At 39.4% G+C, this 19,365-nt stretch overlaps 1 protein-coding gene across 5 annotated transcripts in view; it reads left to right on the forward strand.

Moving 5' to 3' along the window:
* Window positions 1-19,365, forward strand: part of LOC143172286 (dymeclin) — a 224,911-nt gene that overhangs the window by 30,536 nt on the left and 175,010 nt on the right. For all 5 annotated transcript variants that reach the window (XM_076361540.1, XM_076361539.1, XM_076361538.1 and 2 more), the window contains exons 6-8: window positions 2,978-3,050; window positions 15,094-15,219; window positions 16,846-16,988. In XM_076361540.1, the coding sequence (XP_076217655.1) occupies window positions 2,978-3,050; window positions 15,094-15,219; window positions 16,846-16,988 (342 nt within the window). The remainder of the gene's footprint in view (window positions 1-2,977; window positions 3,051-15,093; window positions 15,220-16,845; window positions 16,989-19,365) is intronic.

The raw sequence follows: 19,365 nt of genomic DNA on the forward strand, positions 1-19,365 counted from the left end.
GAAACTATTCGTTCTCTATAGAGAAGTTTTTATTACAAGGCTGCTAGGGACTGTATTTGGTGTATTACAGTCAATAAGAGGACATAGAGGAGGGAATAAATAGCAATACGTTTACTGCAGTTCTGAAATGATTCCATAAGTGTTCAGCTATCATAAAGGAAATGAGGGGTGGCAATTAGTTTATGTACCCATTGTTAACAAGTAATGAATTATTTCATTACTGATGTCCAGGTTCTATCCTATCTGTAGGAGCAACAGGGCAGAAAAACAAGTAGCATCTAAGGTGAGGCTATACCTTGCTATGCCTGAATATCTTATTAACATCGGGTACACCCAGCTGCTACAGCAGCTCACACCAGGTCGTGACAACATACTAGTTAGATTCTTGAGAAGAAAGACTTTTTTACTGTCTATGTTAGGCCCTGTATCAGGGCCAAGGATGGAGCTGGGCTGATTCTACCAGAAGTGGAGTCTCCTGGCATGTATACTTTCCTCTGGATAAGCCATTTTGCCTGTGTAGTGTCTGCTGATGCAGTGTCTGTAACGTGTAGCTTTGAAAAAGTTAAACACAAAGTATTATTTTTTTATGTAAAAAAACCCCAAACAAACCAGCAAACCCAAAAAACAAAACTCCAAACAACCCAAACCAAACAAACCCCACCAAAAAGCCAGAAAACCCACAATGCAAGTAATCCACATGTTTGAGGACTTAAATATAGCTGATAAAAAATGGTCCTTCAGGGTAACTGGACATTTTAAAAACCGTGTGTGTTTGCAGTTACTGCTGCACTGCCATGGAGTTTAGAAGATGCGCCTATGATTCCTCTCTCTGCAAGTCTGCTCTGATCTTATCTGGACAGATTCCCCCTTTACTTATTTTTCCCCAAGGCTTTACACGTGTCTTTGATCCAAGTATGTGATCTATTAATGTGAATGAGTATTGTGTGTGTTGTCTTTATCCTGCTATTGAAAATGACATTGTTTATGAAAACACATAGTGTTCCATGTTTATAGCTCGCTCTCACGTTATAGACTTGGCATGCATCCGCCTCATTGTCTTGGCAAGACAAGAATTAAACAAGAATGCCTGTGCCCCATTGGGGAAAAGGATACATTAATTATTGTAGACATTGATTACAGCAATTAAGCTTTTTTTTTTAAAGAAAAAAAGTTTGAGAACAGAGCAGGAAAGACTAACATCTTCCATTCTACGTGATTGTGCTAACCCAATATTTTCTTGCTTTATTTTGAATATAGTGTAGGGGAAAAGCCCTCTTTCATATTCAAATAACATTATTCTCTCTTCAAATGAGTTGTGTATATAGCATGGTGGAAGAAACTATATTCTTAAATGCGCTCACTTTACTTTTTTCATCCTTTTTCTTCTCTCCTCCTCCCCTTCCTCAATTGTCAAGAGAAAAAATTAGGTACCTTTTGGGAACTAATAGCAGTCTTGCTCTATAAGCGTTTTCTAGATTCAGAAAACCTTAGGAAACTGTCACGTTCAAGTTACCTTAGAATACATTATCTGGGCTTTATATTGGCAGTGGTTTCTGTCTAAGGTTAAATACTCCTAGCAGTTCTTGGTTTTTACTAACAGGAGCTACATTGTGTTACTCATGGGGGATCCTATATAAAGGAAACCATGTTTCTGTGATAAAAAACTGATTTCCTTTAGAATGCGCAGTTCACTAGGTGACAATTTTTAATGTGTTCTTAATAAACCGATTGTGGAAAGAAATAATTTTGCTGTATTGTGAGTATTCCCTCTGGTGTGCTTCTTAAAACTGAGTTCTGGATTTAAGAACAAACTTGGGTTCGACAGAGTAACACTGCCATAATGTGGCTATAATGTTGTGTTTATTGCAGGACGTATTTATTTGAAAAATACAAAATAAACAAGCATTTGGGTAATCATTGTGCTGCAATGCCCTAATGCCTATCAGGTAACGCAGAGGGAAAAACTATGCCTGCTCTTAGGCCATTCAGCACTATAAACCCCTACACTTCTTTGTGTTGTAGGTTTCTCTTTATAATTTTATTTTGAAAGCAGAAAAAATCCTAATGAGCCAAGAGATTTATCTTCCATTTTTTTTGTATTATATGACAACTTCAAATGGCTTAATAAGCTTTTTCCTCAGTAAGTCTTGCAAGTCCTTTGTTACGGTTGCTTTTACAAAATACAGTGCTAATGTAAAATACCACCAATTTTATTGCTTAGAATAGTTGCATTTTAAAAATTATTTTTAATCATCCCATGCATTTTGTCACATTGTGTATGATTAGAGAATAGTTTCTGCTCACTTAGAATGCATTTTGGAAACTCATGAATTCTTACTTGTCATTGAAATGTGTAAAACCTCTTCAGTAAGTAAATGTATATTCATGAAAAAATAGTGTGTAGATTTAATTGCCTAAGAGCAGCAGTGATGTGTACTGTAGGCTGCATTCATTTGGCGGATCACAATTTAGAATATTGTTCAGTGTATGTTAGACAAATGGAACTGTGTTTTCTATCTGTCTCTGCTTATTCTTCACTTGGGATTTAAAACAGGGGTGAGGAAATATGCAGAGTGCAGGGAATTTTGGGAGGAGACTTGAGCTGTGGACCAGTTAGAAGTCACTAGTGATCAGTTCAACTGTTAGTAATAACACCACTTAATATGAACTTAGGTAAGTAGTAAAGTGAGGCTTGATGTGCTCAATATTAGCATATTCCTACAATACCAACATCTTATTTATCCAATTGTTATTAGTTATTTGTTTTATATATAAAAGGCTTAGCATCACCATTTTCTCTGGTGATAATCCCAAATGCCTTCTAATTCAGGAAAGAATGCTATCTTAAACAGGTAAAATTTCTCTTCTAGTGTTTGTTCCTTAATTAAAATATCGACTGTCTAGATCTGCGTGTTTAAATCTATGCTTTCTTTTGGTATCTGAAAATCCAGAAAACCTTTGGTACGCTTCTTTTCAGGAACAGAGTGTGAAGACCTCATAGAAGAGTTGCTGTGTTGCCTCATCCAGCTCATTGTTGAAATTCCCCTCTTGTAAGTTGGCTTTTTTCTTTTCTCTTTTTTTTTTTTTAGCCTCCTTGTATAAACTGAGCATTTGAGAGAATATAAAACTTAGAGTGATGGGGTTATGATGTGTAAATACTCGTATTTGAATGTTCCCTGTGATGGTGCAGTACTGATAAGGATAATGATAACCTGCTGCCAGCACCAGCACTGAATATTCCGTTGGAAGAAGTACATGATCAGCATCTCACACCCAGTTCAAACGATCAACAGAAGTTATCCTGTTTTATTTTGTAGGAGCTTTGGCGTTTGTTTCAGGTACCTCTGTCAGCACACAGACAGTTACCGCTAACTTTTGGCTAGAAATGGTTGTGCTAATTGTACAGGGAATGCATTGGAGGTGTCGCTTTATCTCTGCGGGATGCAGCAAGGTGCAGACAAAAGTTCCTCTTCTGCAGTTGTGTGGGTTTTTGAACTGCGTGTGCATTAAGTCATATGACTTGTTTATACTAATTTCTGAGATACCAGCAACTTGATGTCCGGAGAAGAGATGAGCGATGACTAAGTGGAATGTTTCTGTAGGTCTCCAGATTTGTTTACATGGCTTTTTCCATGCATCTGCTGTATTTGAGATATGTTGATTCCACATCTCACTGGGATATGTGTCATGAAGCATACTTCAGTATTATATGAGGGAGAACTTACTTTGTTCTTTGGAAATAAAAACGTTTTTCCACACCTGTCCTGATAAGTTTTAACTTCGTTTTTCTTCAAGATAGTGTTAGCAGTATCTTTTGTGTTAAACTGCATTGTAGTCTGTGCCGAAAATGTAGTGCCCCAATTAAAGCATCACAGCTTTGAGAGAGCCTTCTAGTACCTGAAGGGGCCTACAGGAAAGCTGGAGAGGGGCTTTTTCAAAGGACATGTAGTGATAGGACAAGGGGTAATGGCTTTAAACTGAACGAGGGTCAATCTAGATTAGATATAAGGAAGAAATCCTTCACTGTGAGGGTGGTGAGGCACTGGAACAGGTTGCCCGGAGAAGCTGTGGCTGCCCCATCCCTGGAAGTGTTCGAGGCCAGGCTGGACGGGGCTTTGAGCAACCTGGTCTAGTGGAAGGTGTCCCTGCCCATGGCAGGGGGGCTTGGAACTAGATGATCTTTAAGGTCCCTTCCAACCCAAACCATTCTGTGATTCTATGATACAGCTCTGCTGCTGATTTAGTTTTTGTACTTCGGATTGTTCTTTTGGTTGGAAAGCTGACAAAGATGCAATAGTTCTTGAAACATTGCTCTCATTAAATACAACTCTGTCAGCATTACATGAGGGTTTGGGTAGGTAGTGTGTAATGAATTAGTGATATGATTTAGAGTGTCATTCTGCAAAGCTTGTCAGGACTTCCTGGAACAGATACACTTTTTGTTTGGAGCAGATTAGAGGAAGTACAAAGGGGTGAAAGGACTGCGGTATATGGGCAACTTCATAAATCCTGCAGGGTTTTATTTTTCTTTCTTGGAAGTCCCAATGTGTGTGTGGAGTCCAATATCATTTATTCTGTCTTTCTGGCAGAAAAAATTTTACAGGCATGATTGTTCTTAACCCTTTTCAACAACTGAACCTGTCAGCAGCTCCATTTCTGTGTGAATGTGGTTGCTCGGAATGGAAGTAGCTGTTGAAAGCACTTAGTTTTACTATATAATATAGTGATAATAATGGCATATTAAAAAGTAGTAGTTACAAAGCCTGTCTACAATCTTTAATGTTCAGCTACATCAAAAACATACTCTTCATAAGAGATAGATGTGGAAGGTTTTGGTTTTTTTTTTTGTCAAGTAAGTTTTCTTAGCTAAATTTTTCCTGAAATAGCACGCTACTGAATTGTTAGTAAGATATTAACACTTACAAAAGTGTATGTTATTGTCTTGTTTACCAGTATAATGTGTTTAACACTGTGATAATGCCTTAACTAATGATTTTATCCCCGTATCATCGAAGGGGAGGTAGGGTAGGGGAAAGGAGATACAGAAAAACTTGCCTTCTCTAATACACAGTCCAACTCCGTTCTTCATAAAGATGTTATAAGGCTGAGACATTTTTGCTTACTGTAATATTAATTTTTGGGGGGGAGAATGATCAGGATTATTTTAGTAGTGAGTTTACTTTTTACTTCCCTCCCTCTCCCTCATCAGATTTACACTATAAATTCTTTCCCTACTTTGTATCAAGGGAGTAGTTAATTTCTGTCTTTAGCTGGAATAAAGCAAGAAAATTACAGGCCTAGTATGTGAATTTTGGGAAGGAATAGATTGTCTGAGTGGAATACATGGAATACTCAAACTTGTAATGATTTTTGTAGCAGGACTTAGGATCACTTGCTAGAGGATAGGCAGCCCTGGCAGCTTACAGTGGCGCTGCTAACAGAGTATCTGTCTGTAAAGCTGCTATTAGAGATGAATTTTTGTTGTGACAGACCATTAAAATCTCCATGCTGAGCCTGTCTTTGAAGCGTCGTCATTCAGAATAGCAAAGTTTTTGTTAGGAGCATTCAATAGCCTTAACAGAGGATTGTCACAATTACTGTGTCCCTTGGGTTCTGTAGATGCAGTTTCATGAAGGAGTGGATACAGCTGGCAGCTGCTGTCTAAATATATTGCTTCTCTACACCCCAGTTTAAGCTGCTTTTTTTTTCTCCTTCTCTGAAATACTAAGATTATTTTTAAAGCATGGAAGACCATCTCTACGTCCAGAATGCAGGAGCAGAGGTAGCTGTGCAACAGTCCTGCACTCTTTGCTTTTGAAATTGTTCTAAAAGTCATGTCAGGTGCTTTTTGGTGAAAGCGGTACACTTCAGAGGTACTATAATTTTTTTCTCCTCTCTGTGTATAATTTCAGATGTGCTGTCTTAACGGTTTTTTTGCAAATGTGTTACTGAAAAGTGGAGAGCATTGCTGGATGAAGCTGTGTAGATTCTGTTACGGAGCAGTGAGAAATATTTTATTATTCTTCACGGTTGAGTATCACGTTGTGAAGATATATATGTAAGAAGTCAGGGTCTGTTGGGAGGAGAGCTTAGGACACCTGTGTGTGGTATTTTGCAGGCAGGTATGTAATCTTAACCCATGTTCCAGCCTGACCAAGAGCAAGCATAAGACTTTGGGCTTGGCACGGGCTCCGAGTTCATGAAGGCGGCTCAAGTCTTTCCTGAGCACAGGCAGAGGTTGCTCACCTCTGGGCTTGCTCTACTCGAAGCCTTGGCAGAATGAGCTCATGTCTGCCTACAGGATAACCTACAGACATACTTGGAAAATGCAGGTGGGCAGTCTAGCTCAAAATTAATAAGGAAAGGTGTAAGATGGGGAAGATGACAAATGGTAAGTCTGCAACCCACCTCTCCATATCCCTCACTATGAAATATAACTGAAGGACCAAAATGCGTTGATTTTTGGTGGGAAAGGCTGCAGAGAGATACAGCAGAGCGTACCTGGGAGTGTCTCAGAATTGTTTACGAAGAATTTAAGAAACTGTTTCTCAAAGTTAGTTTGTACTGGGAAAGGCAAATGCGCTTTAAGGCAGTTAACACTCAGCATAGCTAAAACAGGTCGTAGTAGGGACCATGGGACTCTGCAGCATTGTGGCTCTGTGTCTGAGAGTTATTAAAAAGATCTTGAATTACCCTTTTTGAAAAATGGGCTCTGCTGCATTGTACAAAATGCCAAGGAAAAAGATTTCACATATTAACATTTAATTTTAAGAAATTTTATCCCAACTACAGCATTATTGCTTTTCAAGAATTAGACTTGTGCAATCCCTTATAATACTTGTGTTACGGTGTGTTGATGTTTGATTTATGGCTCCCTTGGGTATGTTATGGATACTCTGCTTTTTCTTTGTTAATGTTAGCACTCAAGAGTGTACATTAATGATTAAAACTGCATAGTCAGCAAAAAGATGCAACTTCAGTATTTAATTGTATGACTTTTATGTAGAAACCATTGCTAACATTTTGTTGCAAGATAGAGCTCCCAAAGCTTAAAATTCTAAAGGCTTCTTTCAGCAGCTTGTTAAGAGCTGGTATACATAACTGCACATCTGTTTGTTATCAGTACATTTTCACTTCATTAAAAACTATAAATGCACGTGGAGGACAAATGAAATACCACGATCTAGTTAAATCACTGTTAAGTAGCACCCTGTGGTGCCAGTGGAAGTTGTTAGTTGATATTGCTATTACATTCCATTATTTTCTGTAGTTACAATTGGTTTAGGTTGCGATGTTAGTTATTTCCCAATTTAAATGTTAACAATGTTTTGACTCATTTAAGGATGCTCGCTGCGTTTCCTGGGAGCTTAAAAGTTGACTGTAGAAGGAAGAAGGGCGACATAATTGATTATAAAGCTCTGCGGAATCATTGCTGTGTAGGAACAATGCCACGTACAGATGATGAGAAATGCTTAGGCTTTTTTCCTTGCTAATTGTGAGTAGTGAAGAAGTTAACTGTTTTCTCTCCTATTTCAGGAGTGTTCTATTTTAATTTTTTTGTTACTTTCAAAACAATAGGTCAGAATAGTGCTTTTTAGAAAAGAACTATTCACGGAACTTTTATCAAGATTGTAGTAGCTCCAGTATTTGAAGAGCTATTTGACTTCAGCATTTTTGGCAACTTTGCCTAATCATCAAAGGGAAACTTTCATCTGTTGAAGCTTAGGTTGAAGCTAGCAAAAATGTCCAAACTGAAAGAGATTTGTATTGCTGCACTTTGAAGATCCTCAAAGTTTAATTCAAATTATTGTGCTCTGTGTAGAAGGGAACTGATGAGTATAAAGGGAGTTTTATTTGCTGCTGCACCTTGTGGTGGTGCAGCAAATAAATATATATTTATTTGGAAGATTTTCTTCATCACTCTTACATCCTTTTCTCTTTTCTGATGGCAGATATGTGGCCTCTTAAGTGTCGAAAGGTCCTGAGCAGGAGAACCTTTATCTGTATCACATATTCTTCTTTCTGTTCTAATTCTATTCTAATTTAGTTTTCATTTTAGACTTAGATCGGTGTTGCTCAATGACCTGTCTTTTCACTAGGCTAACTTTAACTTAGATTCAACTCGTACCAAACTTTCAAATCACAGAGCACAGTATCAGAGGTCTGTACTGTTTCTCATACATCATGCTGTATATTCAAGCTCCTAATAATCTGCTTCCTCTGTTACGGTTTTCAGTCCTGTCTTCACAAAAGATACCGGATACATCTTGAAAAACACCCGCTTGCTAGTATTTGGGTTTGGTCGGTTGGACTCTGTGATCTTAGAGGTCTTTTCCAACCTTAATGATTCTATGATTCTATGGTCTCTGGTCTGGGCAGCAAAGACAGCTAGGCACTGAAGTCAGGCATATCTTTTTGGCCCCTTAAGAGTTTGCAGATTGTTTCAAATCGGTGACAGCGACTAGGGTGACAGCCATAAGCCTTTTTTCTCCATTGCCTGGACAAGCATGAGACCCAAAAAGATTATTGCTGCCACCACATCAAGACGGCTCCGCCTTGAAACCAGCACGTTTGAGAAGTGGTGCTACAGAGAGACTGTGGAGCAGGTCTGCCTTTCACGCAGGCTGCACAGCTGGAACACAGGACGTGATTCCTGTGATCTCTGCAATGGTCTACAGTAGCTTTTTGAGCACCTGGGTCATCTTCTCTGTGGCTGCCTTTTCCCTGGGGGTTGAAAGCTACACAAGCTCAGTCATTTGAGCTGTCCATTTTTATGGGTATTTGGACTGCTCTCTCGTGTTCTGTTGTTCGAAAGGTAAGGTCTTTCACGTAGATTTAGTGGGTATTGCTAACAAGACTTGTTGATGTGAAAGGTAAATACAGAAGAATATGGATTCTCTGTGCAACATTTAAAAGTCCTAGACTCTTTCTAAAATGTTTTTAATCTGTAGAGGGAAGAACTGAATGCCAGTGAGGTGAAAAGGTACACAGCCACGTAGTCTCAGATGGTTTAGGAACAGGTCTGGGAATAAAGGGTCTTGAATCCAACTATCATTTTAATCCTTTAGATACTCCCTCTAGAGTATTTCCATCTTTGGTTGTTTTCTCACTCTCGTTCTGTCTCCCAGTCAAGAATACCCAGTGCGGGGGAGATGCAGTAGGAAATGTCAGAAATGCTCTCTGCTTCCAGTTGGTGTTTCTTGAGTGCCCCTTTGGGACATCTCCCAAATGTTTGGAGTCAGCTGTAATAAGCATAGTACATTATCGGCTGCCACGGTGCGTATTTGCCATCAGTGGGTGTAAAATTAGGCGTGATTCCAAGAGGAAAGATTATGTTCGCTTTGAGTTGTTGTACTTGTATCCTGAGACTGATAACCAGCTATTCTACTTGCTTTTCACTTTTCAAAACTGATCCTATTCTCTGTGGTGACTCCTCTTTCACCTTTCTGGTGGGCCCTCAGGAAGCAGGGAAATGAAACCTGGTTCCTGTATGATTTGAGAGTTTTTGTATGAATCAGCCCTTTTGGCAACTCTCCTTAAATTAGAAAATGAGTTACCTTTTAACCTTTTAATACTCGGAGCAGACAGCTCTGGCTGGGTGAAAGTTCAGGAAAATATTTAAGCAGGGAGGGGGCTTGGTGTAGTGGTGTGAGTTGAAATTCAGAGTTTTGTTTCTGACTGTTCAGGCAGTTTGCTCTTTACGTGTGAAATCATTTAAGAGCTCTCAGCGTCTGTGTGCTAGGATATAGAAATAGCTGCATTTCATTGAGCAATTAAAGTGTTTACAATGCCTGCAGAGCGGTAATTGGAGTTCCTAGCTGAGATTTTCCTATGTATTGCCTCTATGCTTCATCTTGGTTCCTCTTTCACAGACCTCTCTCTTGCAGGCAGGGAACAAAGCTGAATGATGTGGTGAGCACAGAAAGCAGCTGTGAACGGTGCTTGGCATTGGAGAGAGGCCAGCAGCAGCAGGATGGTGACACATAGGTAGATTGTTGAAGGTCTTGGTAGTTGACGCTGATAGAAGGTCATCCGCATGGCTTTGAGTGGAAAAAAGCAGATGCCAGGATACTGGGGAGTTGAGGTTTTAGCAGGCCCATAGTTCTTGTTCTGTGGGGGGCGATTGCATCATTTGGAAACAGGAGTTACCCTCGTACCACTCCCCTTACCAGCTTAGATACGTAAGCTGCTGGTAGCATCAGACTCCTGCTCCTATTGCTTTTACTTGAGTCTGCAGGAGTAGACAAGAGTATTTTGGTTTTTGTATTTTCCCCACAGGCTACGATTGACAGATGACCTTGCTATTATGATCTTGACGTTTTGGTCTGCTTCAGACTCCAGCATTTTCTTTGTAGCTCAGAAGAGATCTACTTCGAAACCTAGTGGTGTGTCATGGTGTGGCATCTGTTTGCTATGTGGTACCACTTAGCGTGAGCACTTGTCTGTGGGTGCAGGTAACGGCAAGCATTCAAGCTATTGCAGTTGGAAGAGTTATTGCTCAGGCAGGTTGCCTTAACTGGCTGTTTGTGTGTGCTCTTTTCCTGTTTCTACCACAAAGAAGATCTTTTATTTTTGTTAGAGAGGACTGTTTTGACCATAGGCGCCTCTTTCAGACATTTGGAACTTTCTAAGTGCAGTATCAGCATTATGATATATTTGAAATAAGTGTCTGTTAAAAGGGTAAGGTGAAATCTTGGTCCAGTTCAAGCAGACAAAACCTTGCGAGGGTGTGATACGCAGATAGATGGTCTGGTGTGGTTCTCCAGCCTCGAACGCCTGCAGGTTGATAGCTCCGATGGAGTTTACAAGTCTGCCACCGCAATTAATAAATAAAATAAATCAATAAAAATGTATGTTCTTGATGGAAGACCCGAAGAGAAGTGATATCCTTTCCAGTTTGTATCCTGGAAGAATTTGTTTCTCTAGCAATTTCTTCTAAAGCAGTACTTCTTTAAAGTCTAAATGCAGTGCTGCTTTAAAGCAGTACTCCCGGGGCCATAGGTCTCTCAAAGAGGAGATAGTAGATCTCTGCTATCTACCTTACAAAAGGGATTAAGATGGAAAGCGTTGCTGACTTCTTAGAATTTTTGTCATTTGATTTTAATGAGTTGTTGTCTAAAGATTGCTATAATGCAAATTGTACACGGTTGTTTAATTTAAAAGCATTCGTTGAAATGATCTGGTATCATTGCTTTTGGAAGGAATCCATTGACGTATCAACTGTTTCTCATTGAAATGTAGATACTAAAATGCATGTTAAATGCATGCACATATTTGTTATGCTAGCATCTAGGAATCTTGCATTTTGGAGCTCAAGTCATTATTCTCTGAAGAATTCATAATTTAAGATAATCACAGATACATATGATATGTCTTTGCTTTAGAGACTAAATGTGCATATATAAGGTTGGTTGCCAGAAGTCAGTTTTAACTTGGGTGTCACATGCAAGGCCCTGGACCTGTTCCATCTGGTTAAAGAAACAGGCGCTTGCTTTGTGTCACGGCGTAAGAAATGTGATACCAAGGAGGGCAGCTACCAGTAATAAGGAAAGAACCTGAATGCGGGAGAGAAATGATTGCCATGATTTCTAGAGTTCAGTCAATGCCAGATTGTTCCCCCGTGAAAGAAGTACGTCTTAAGAGGGACAAAAGAATAATACCTGTTAGCTTGTCTACCTGATACAGGAACATATCCTCCAGTGGGAAGGAGAGAGGAAAAAAGAGGGAAAAATTAAGTGAGAATAACTATTGAAATCCCCAAATGAGAAAATCCAGAGGGAGAAAAGAAAAAAAGACCTGTGTATGCTTTGGTACATTGCTCTATGAAGCCCATTTACTTGAGCTTTATCTGAGTTCAGCGGATTTTTTTTTCGTCTGTTTTATAGGACACTTGGAAAGGGGGGGAAAAAAAAGCCACAGAAACTCAAAACATCATGCAGTTCTGGTTTTCTGAAATAAATAGCTAAATAATTTTGACATGTAATTGATACATGAGTTCATTATTTCTAGTTTCCTCCTTATCTGCAAGCAAACAGTTTTCAGAGGAAGTTGGAGATCAGCATAAATTCCATGTAAAGTCATTCTATATGACCGATAGCTTTGAATTTAAAAAAAAAAAAATCAAAAACAAAACCCCCTATTCTATAGTCTCTCAGTATAAATAAACAATATTTTCTTTGAAGTTAAAAGAGGTTCCTGGTAGTTCTTGTGACCCTTTAGAAATGCTTGAGTTTCAGAAAACTGTACATTTGACCCTTGGTGGAGAAAATAATTTTGCTCTGAAGCTTTATCCTTGTGCTGATAAATTAAGGGTGACTGTAGCTGAGGGGTTACCCCAGATATCAGGACTCTGGTTGTGTTTATGTCAGAGCAGATTTAATTTGAACAGATTCTACAGGTTGAGTGGAATGTTTCTGCAGTTAAATGTGCCCTAACTGGGTTTCGAATGGAAAGAAAATGAGAATAACTCGCTAACTGGAGCTGCATGAATTCAGCTTGCTTTCTATTTTTTCTCGTTCAGAGTTATATAAGGGTATTGAAAGCAGATTCCCCGCCCCCCCCCCCCCCAAAAAAAAAAATTACTTAATACATTACAGTAACCTCTTTTTATTTCTTTACACTGAATCTTATAAAAATAGAAAAGAATTTTGTAACGTCTCCTCCGATTTGCTATTCCACTTGTATGGTTTGTCAGAAAAATAAGTAAATGAATGATGCAGATGGAGAAAAAGACTCTGAAATTTGTTTCCTCTCAGCAAAGTGACCCAGCTGTTCTGGATGTTGTAGCATGTCACGAAGCCAGACTTTTCATTCATCAACTCAGGGTTGGAGACATTATTCTTGTCTTCTCAGCCTTGGTAATGATAAGCTTCTGATTTTTTTTTTTTTTTCTGTAGCTAAAAATTATTTTTTCCAAGCTTGTTTTTATTTTGATAGAAAAACATTTCTTAATTTTTTTTTTTTTTGCTGGTGGCTAAACTTCTAATAATCAGTACATACGGGTCTTCCCTGCTTTGCTTGGGGTGGACGTGGGTAGTTGATTGCAAAGCATCACGGTTTTGGAGAGGGAGTGGGAGCCGTTCCTAGCTCAGCCTTGCTTCTGGCTGAGATGAATTTGCAGTGGAGCCAGATCGCAGTGTAACCTCTGGCCTGATCAGCATTTACACTGGCTAACTTCCTCAGTAGTGGGCAAAAAGTCAGGTAACTCACGAAAACTAAAAGTAATTAAATTGTACTTGATGATTTTAAGGAAGAATGTTATTTAAGCAGTACATCTCTTCCTGATGTATAACTTAAAATGTTACCGATTCAAATACTTAAATGATGTGAGAGAAGAAAAAAACCAGTGAGCTTGCATAACCTTCACTTTCAAAAACATTTTTGTATCGGAGGTAGTGCGGTTGTGTGGACTGCAATCCAGGAAATTGTGATTCCAGTTTGCTCTTGACTTTGAGCAAATAACTGGTACGCGCATTGCTCAAACTCTGGCCTAGAGCTACTGCAGAAGAGCCGAACTTCAGCTGTCTATACACCGTGATGCGCGAAACTCTTCTTCCTCGTGTTTTACAGCAATGCATGTTATTTGCAGCATTTCTAGCAGCACACTTGAGAATATTGAAGGAATTGAGCGTGCTAAAAATCAGACTGACTTCTTCTAAATGAAATCCTCTTCATTTTGGTGAGGACCACACCAGTTCTGATCCTGAGGCTAATGAAGAGTTTTACTCCAGCCAGTCTTTTCTGTGGTTAGCTTATTTTGTTTCAAGAGAGATTGCACTGTAGTTTTCAAGTTGTCATTATTTGAAAGAGCACTTAGTTGTATGTTTATACTTGTTTTAACTGTTAAGAATAAGATTTTTTTGGAAGGTGACTTTGTAACAAAGAAGAACTTAGCATCACTGCTTAAACACACATTGATGCTGATTTTTTAAAAATTTTATTTTAAATAGAGATACTATAAAACCTTTGAATTTGACAAGGATAAATAGATTTTGAATTTCCAGTAGGTCCCAGGTCAAAAAACCTTGATAATTGATGCTGGACACCTGTTATAGCTTAACAATATTGGATTGTGAAGCATACTGTGGAAATTAAATAGTAACAGTGGGGAAAACATTAAAAGTACTTTATAACAATCTTTCTAATGGATTACAGGATGGTACTGTTGCACCGAAAGAAGTATCTCCTTGCTTTTGGAGGAGGTAAAAATGGTCTTGGGTTGAAAGCAAGAATGATACTGGTTCACGTCCAAGTTATTTCATTGTGTGTTAAAAGGTTTCTTGTAGTCTGCAATTTATTACTGATTAAGGAGGCAAATGCCATTTTTCTCCCTCTTTTAAAAATAAGATATGTAACAAGCTCATTATAGGCAGAGGTGGGAACAGAAAGCACAAGATATCCCAAACAGTGGAGATCTCTCTCATGCATTTTGCTGCACAGTCTTTCCTAATTAACCTTAACTTAATGAGCTTTGCTAAACTGTCTGGTGCCAGTATTTAATCATTACAGCACATTCTTTGGGATTGGCTGTAATGTCTTGAAACTTTAGGCTTCACTGTTACCTCAAAAATACCATTTAACGCTGAACAACTGTATGTAGTATCTTGATATCCTAAGCATTTCTTACACTTAAACTAGCCTTTGTGTATTACATTCCTTTCTTAGGGATCCACTTTTCCTGGCAGATGGAACTGTGTTTGGCTAGCTGGGCATTTCCCTGGCTTAGAATGGTGGTTTTGTGACAATTTTATTTAACAGGACAAAGGACATGCCTTTGAGATAGATTATTTTTAGAGTGAAGTGTAGTCTGAAAATTGCACCTGGAATGTTCTGGGCAATACTTCAATGTTTTTATATTGTCTGGTCTTTGGCATATAGAAAAAAAAAAAATGTGTGAGTCTAAGAAAAACAACCCGTTGTTGGTATGAAGCGATTCTGGGTTTTTTGAATTTGTTGTTTATGTGTTCCCAATTGAAAGTCACTGTGCTAAACAGTGTATAACCTCAGGTGAAGCTACCAAGTCTTCTTGGAAGTCAGTTTGTAAACAAACCCAGTAGATTAGTCTTTACAAATGTTCCTTTTTTTTTCCTGCAGAGATATTACATACAGCATTTCCTTGGAAGCTGTGACGACTCTCATCGTCTTCCTCTCCTGCCAATTATTCCATAAAGAAATTCTACGAGAGAGCATCATTCACAAATACCTGATGCATGGGCGATGGTATGTCGTGTTCTGGGGTGGTACCTAACGGCAAAGCAAACGCTTCTGACCACTTGTTTAGACTGTTTGTACTTGAAAACAAAAGACAGTGAAATTTGTTTTGAAAGAAAACTTGTTCTGCTCAAAAGAAAACAGAACACAAAAGCAAACAGCTGTAAAGACTGTTGGAAGGTTTCAGGTTTAAATCTCGCAGCCCTGACTTCAGTAAAACTATTTTGGAAGCCATTTTCATTTTTTGAGGGTAATTTCACTAACTTAAAACAGCTTTTACTTTTCAAGATGGTTTTTGATTCAGGTATGGGTCTCTTCCTGTAACATTGCAGTCTAGGGAACCCATGTACCTCAGAAATGCTAATGAGCCTTCTTGTGAGACAAATAAAGAGCAGCCCCTGGAAAGACTGCACATATGTGCTGCGTTGAGTTTTAAGCTGCAACAGTGGAAATACTTAGCAGGTGGTAAACTCGGTCGTATGAGTAATACCACTTGTTCTGGCGAGTCGGTTGTTTTGTTTAAATGCTTTGTCACGGTGGCTTTTACGCATTTTGGTCAGGCTACCATTCATCCTCTTTCAACTTTAAATTCCACGCGGGCAGATTTTTGGGAAGTGTATCTATTGTCTGGTGTTCTGAAATTTCTAGTAGATGTAAGAGAGAGCTACTGCTCCGGGGCGGCACGCAGGGAAAGGAGGGAGGCTCGTCTTGGATGTGGGCAGAGGGAGCACAGGGCAGACTTCAGCCTGAAACTGCAGCGGGGTAGAGGCAGAGCCTCCGTATTTGTGGGGTTTGGTGGTACTTCAGTCTCTGGGCCGAAGGAGGTGAGGGTTTGGGGCAAAACGGGGAATGTTTGGGAGAAAAGGCAGTACGTGGTCTAGGAGACCTGAGTTGGGAGTAGCAGGTACCTGGCCTCTGGAGAGAGGGGTGGGAATTTGGTGGCTGGGAATCTAGGGCAATGTGAAGAGTTGGAGGGGTAGTGGTTAGAGGGGGCTGGAGTTCATCGTAACACAGCCCCGGTCTGTCCACCTCTATATCACGTGGGAATGGGAACCAACTGTTTGCTTCTGTGGAAATCCTTCTCTGTTTTGGAAATACTGTAACCTTTTATTTAAATCCAGCACACTTTATGTGCACCTGTCAGTCACTGATGTGAGGTCAGATGGTTCATTGGTCTTTGCAAATTGGCCCCAGCCGTGCACACAGACAAAAATATTGGGGGTGTGGAGAAATACTATTGTTACCGGTTCTATGTAACCAAAGCATGGAGCGAAAATGAAACAAATATAATGTTTCTTTCCCTTGCATAAATATTTTTTCAGTTGTGTCTTGAGGTAAAAGAATGCAATGATTCCACAAATTAAATGATTGATTTAAAAGTAGTACTGAAAAAAGAAAACAAAACAGTTTTGATGATCCTGCTGTTGAAGGTGCTCCTGCAGAGCCCTGCTGAAGTCAGTGCAGCTTTGCATGGGCAAGACCTTGGCGTTCTTTCCCTTTCCAGTCTGCTCAAGACTGGGAGAGTTACTGTCTGTGTTTAATGCCAAACGCCAGCCTTTGCACCCTGCCTGGGCTTTGTTGTGCCAAATTTTGCAAGTTGTGAGTCAACTAAAGCTGTTCTCTTTTTCTTTTCAGTCTCCCATATACCAGCAGACTTGTGAAAACTTTACTATATAATTTCATTAGACAAGAAAGAAGGCCTCCTCCAGGGACCCATGTCTTTCAGCAGCAAACAGATGGAGGAGGACTGCTTTACGGGATCGCATCTGGGGTGGCAAGTGAGTCTTATTTTCTATAAACCATACTTCAAACCTTATGAAGTATTGCCTTCTGTGTGACCTCTCTTACAAACACACCTGTAGCCCATTTCTTTTTCAACAAGTGATACCAGTGTGCATGCTCAGTACAGAAAAGCTGTCCACAGGCCTGCTTGGGTTGTAACCATAGACGGTCCATCTCAAGATGTGTTAGAATCTGAGGCATTTGTATCTGCAGGCACTGCAGGGACGCCTTCCCTGCAGGCCAGCACGTGGTAAAAGTAGCACTTAGTCCATTTTTTTGCTTTTGTTTATACTTTTTTTAAAAAAAAATAAAGCGAGTAGTGCCCCATTTGATAATGCTTCAAGTTAGTTAAAATGTGGTAAGAAATTCTTCTATGGACATATTTTATTCTTTTTGATTACTCAGTGGATATGGTGACCTGCTCCGTGGCTCTGTTTGAGCAGAAGGTTGGACTAGATGGTCTCAAGAGATCCCTTCCAGTCTCAAGGATTCTGTGATAGAAGGGAGTGGCCTAGATAAGAATTTTTGTAACATATTGTAGTGTATGTCTTTCCCGGTAGGTTGACTGATGGTTTTTCTCCTGAATAGTGTGACTAGATTCTGACCTTTTGTGGGCGGACTGTTTGCTAGAGAGAGAGAGAGAGAGGTTGCCTGAAGAATATGAAAGGCTTGATGCCATTTTTTTGCTAAGAAAAAGGTTTCTCATGTTTGTTATACTATATACTGTGTTTTGGTAGGTGGTTGCTCTCTTCCCCACACCAGATGTGTTTTATTGGTGTGTGTATTACATATAAAAATTCTTCCTGAAGGTTTTCCATCTAATAAGAGTGAAATACAATATATCGCTAACAGTAATGGTATATGTTGTTTTTCTTTTTCCCGGTAAACTAAATAACACTTTGCAAGTCAGTTGCTGTTAAAACTGATACTATTTATTTTGCTCTTTTGTGAAATCCATTCACTGGCAGCATCCCTAGGGGATATTAAAGTTCAGGCCGCAAGTGGTCGGCCAGAAAATATTTTACGGTCTGTGACAGTGTGCGTGGCTCTCCTCATGGAGGCAGTAAAAGAGCATGTCTCTAACTTGGTGCAGCATAGCCTAAACACATCGCTGCTTCTGCGTAAGATGAGGTTACACACAGCTCAATGTGCGGCTGGAACACGCACCTCCTTTCTGGTTTCCAGTTTACACGCTCAAGGGTCGACCGCTGCCGTGTTTGGGTTGTGCCCGTAACGTAAATGTGTCAGAAAACAGTTGCTTGGGTTTATTTAAACAGAGAAGAAATTAATTAAACTGTTCCCTATGACGTTTTTATTCAAGAGTCCCAACAGGTACATTCTCTTCCTTCTTTTCAATTGCTAGAGAAAATTGCTCTTAAAATGTTTTTCCGAAGCAGTTTTCAGTAGGTGGTTTGTACTTTTGCTTGTGACTGGAGAGCAGTTCTCGCTGCGTATTTTGATACCTCTACTTACCTGATGGTTTTATTCTTCTTGGTTCTAATCTCTCTAGTCACGCTTGAGTATCTTTCTGCCTTAGTGCTGCTACAGGCAAAATAGCTTTTTTTCCCCTCTTCTGGTTACTTGATTGATTTGTGAAGGCCATCCAAGTTGCCGCCACTCCTGCCTTCCTCTGTAGCTCCTCTGATAGATATCATATCCCCCCATGACTTTTTACTACTTGTATATCGAGTCTGCATTTCTTAACGCAAACCCTTAAGGTTTCAGCCTACGTCTGTTCTTGTCTCTTCCTACACTTCCACCCCCTTTACTGCTCTTGAACCATTCTCTTAACAACTCCCTTGGCATACTCCTACGCTTATTTTGTTGCTTCTTTCATGAGTACCTGAAGTGCCATCTCTTCTCCCAGTGAATTAAGTATCTTCATTTAAAGCTCTAAGTAAAAGAGCCTTTATAAAGAGCTTTCTAATGACCTGCCTGGGAAAGGGGAAAAAATAAGTACCACATCCTGTTAGAAAATTGAAATTTTTTTTCCTGTTTGTGCCCGAACAGTTGGTTAATGTTTTTTGTGTCTGATTATTTGCCTGTATACGATGTTGGACTATAGATGAAACTTGGACACAAGAGGATTGGTAGAGTAAATGGCATATTTGCCTAGCCGTAATATCTCTGAATTAACCCTTTGCAATCCTTTGTTTTATATAGAATCAGGTGCACGGGTAGAATGCAATACAGATTAGAAGGTAGCAACACAAATTGATAGTCTGTTATGGAACAGAAGCAAGTTTTGAGCAATGAGCAGATGTGGAAAACGTAGACGTGATTTCTGTATTGTTTTATTTTTGTGTATTTTGTAATCTTTACAAGATAAGAATTGAAAGAAGAGTGGAAGAATTGAAAATTCACTTTTCTGTT

Source organism: Aptenodytes patagonicus, chromosome W, assembly GCF_965638725.1.
Source record: "Aptenodytes patagonicus chromosome W, bAptPat1.pri.cur, whole genome shotgun sequence".
Classification (NCBI taxonomy): domain Eukaryota; kingdom Metazoa; phylum Chordata; class Aves; order Sphenisciformes; family Spheniscidae; genus Aptenodytes; species Aptenodytes patagonicus.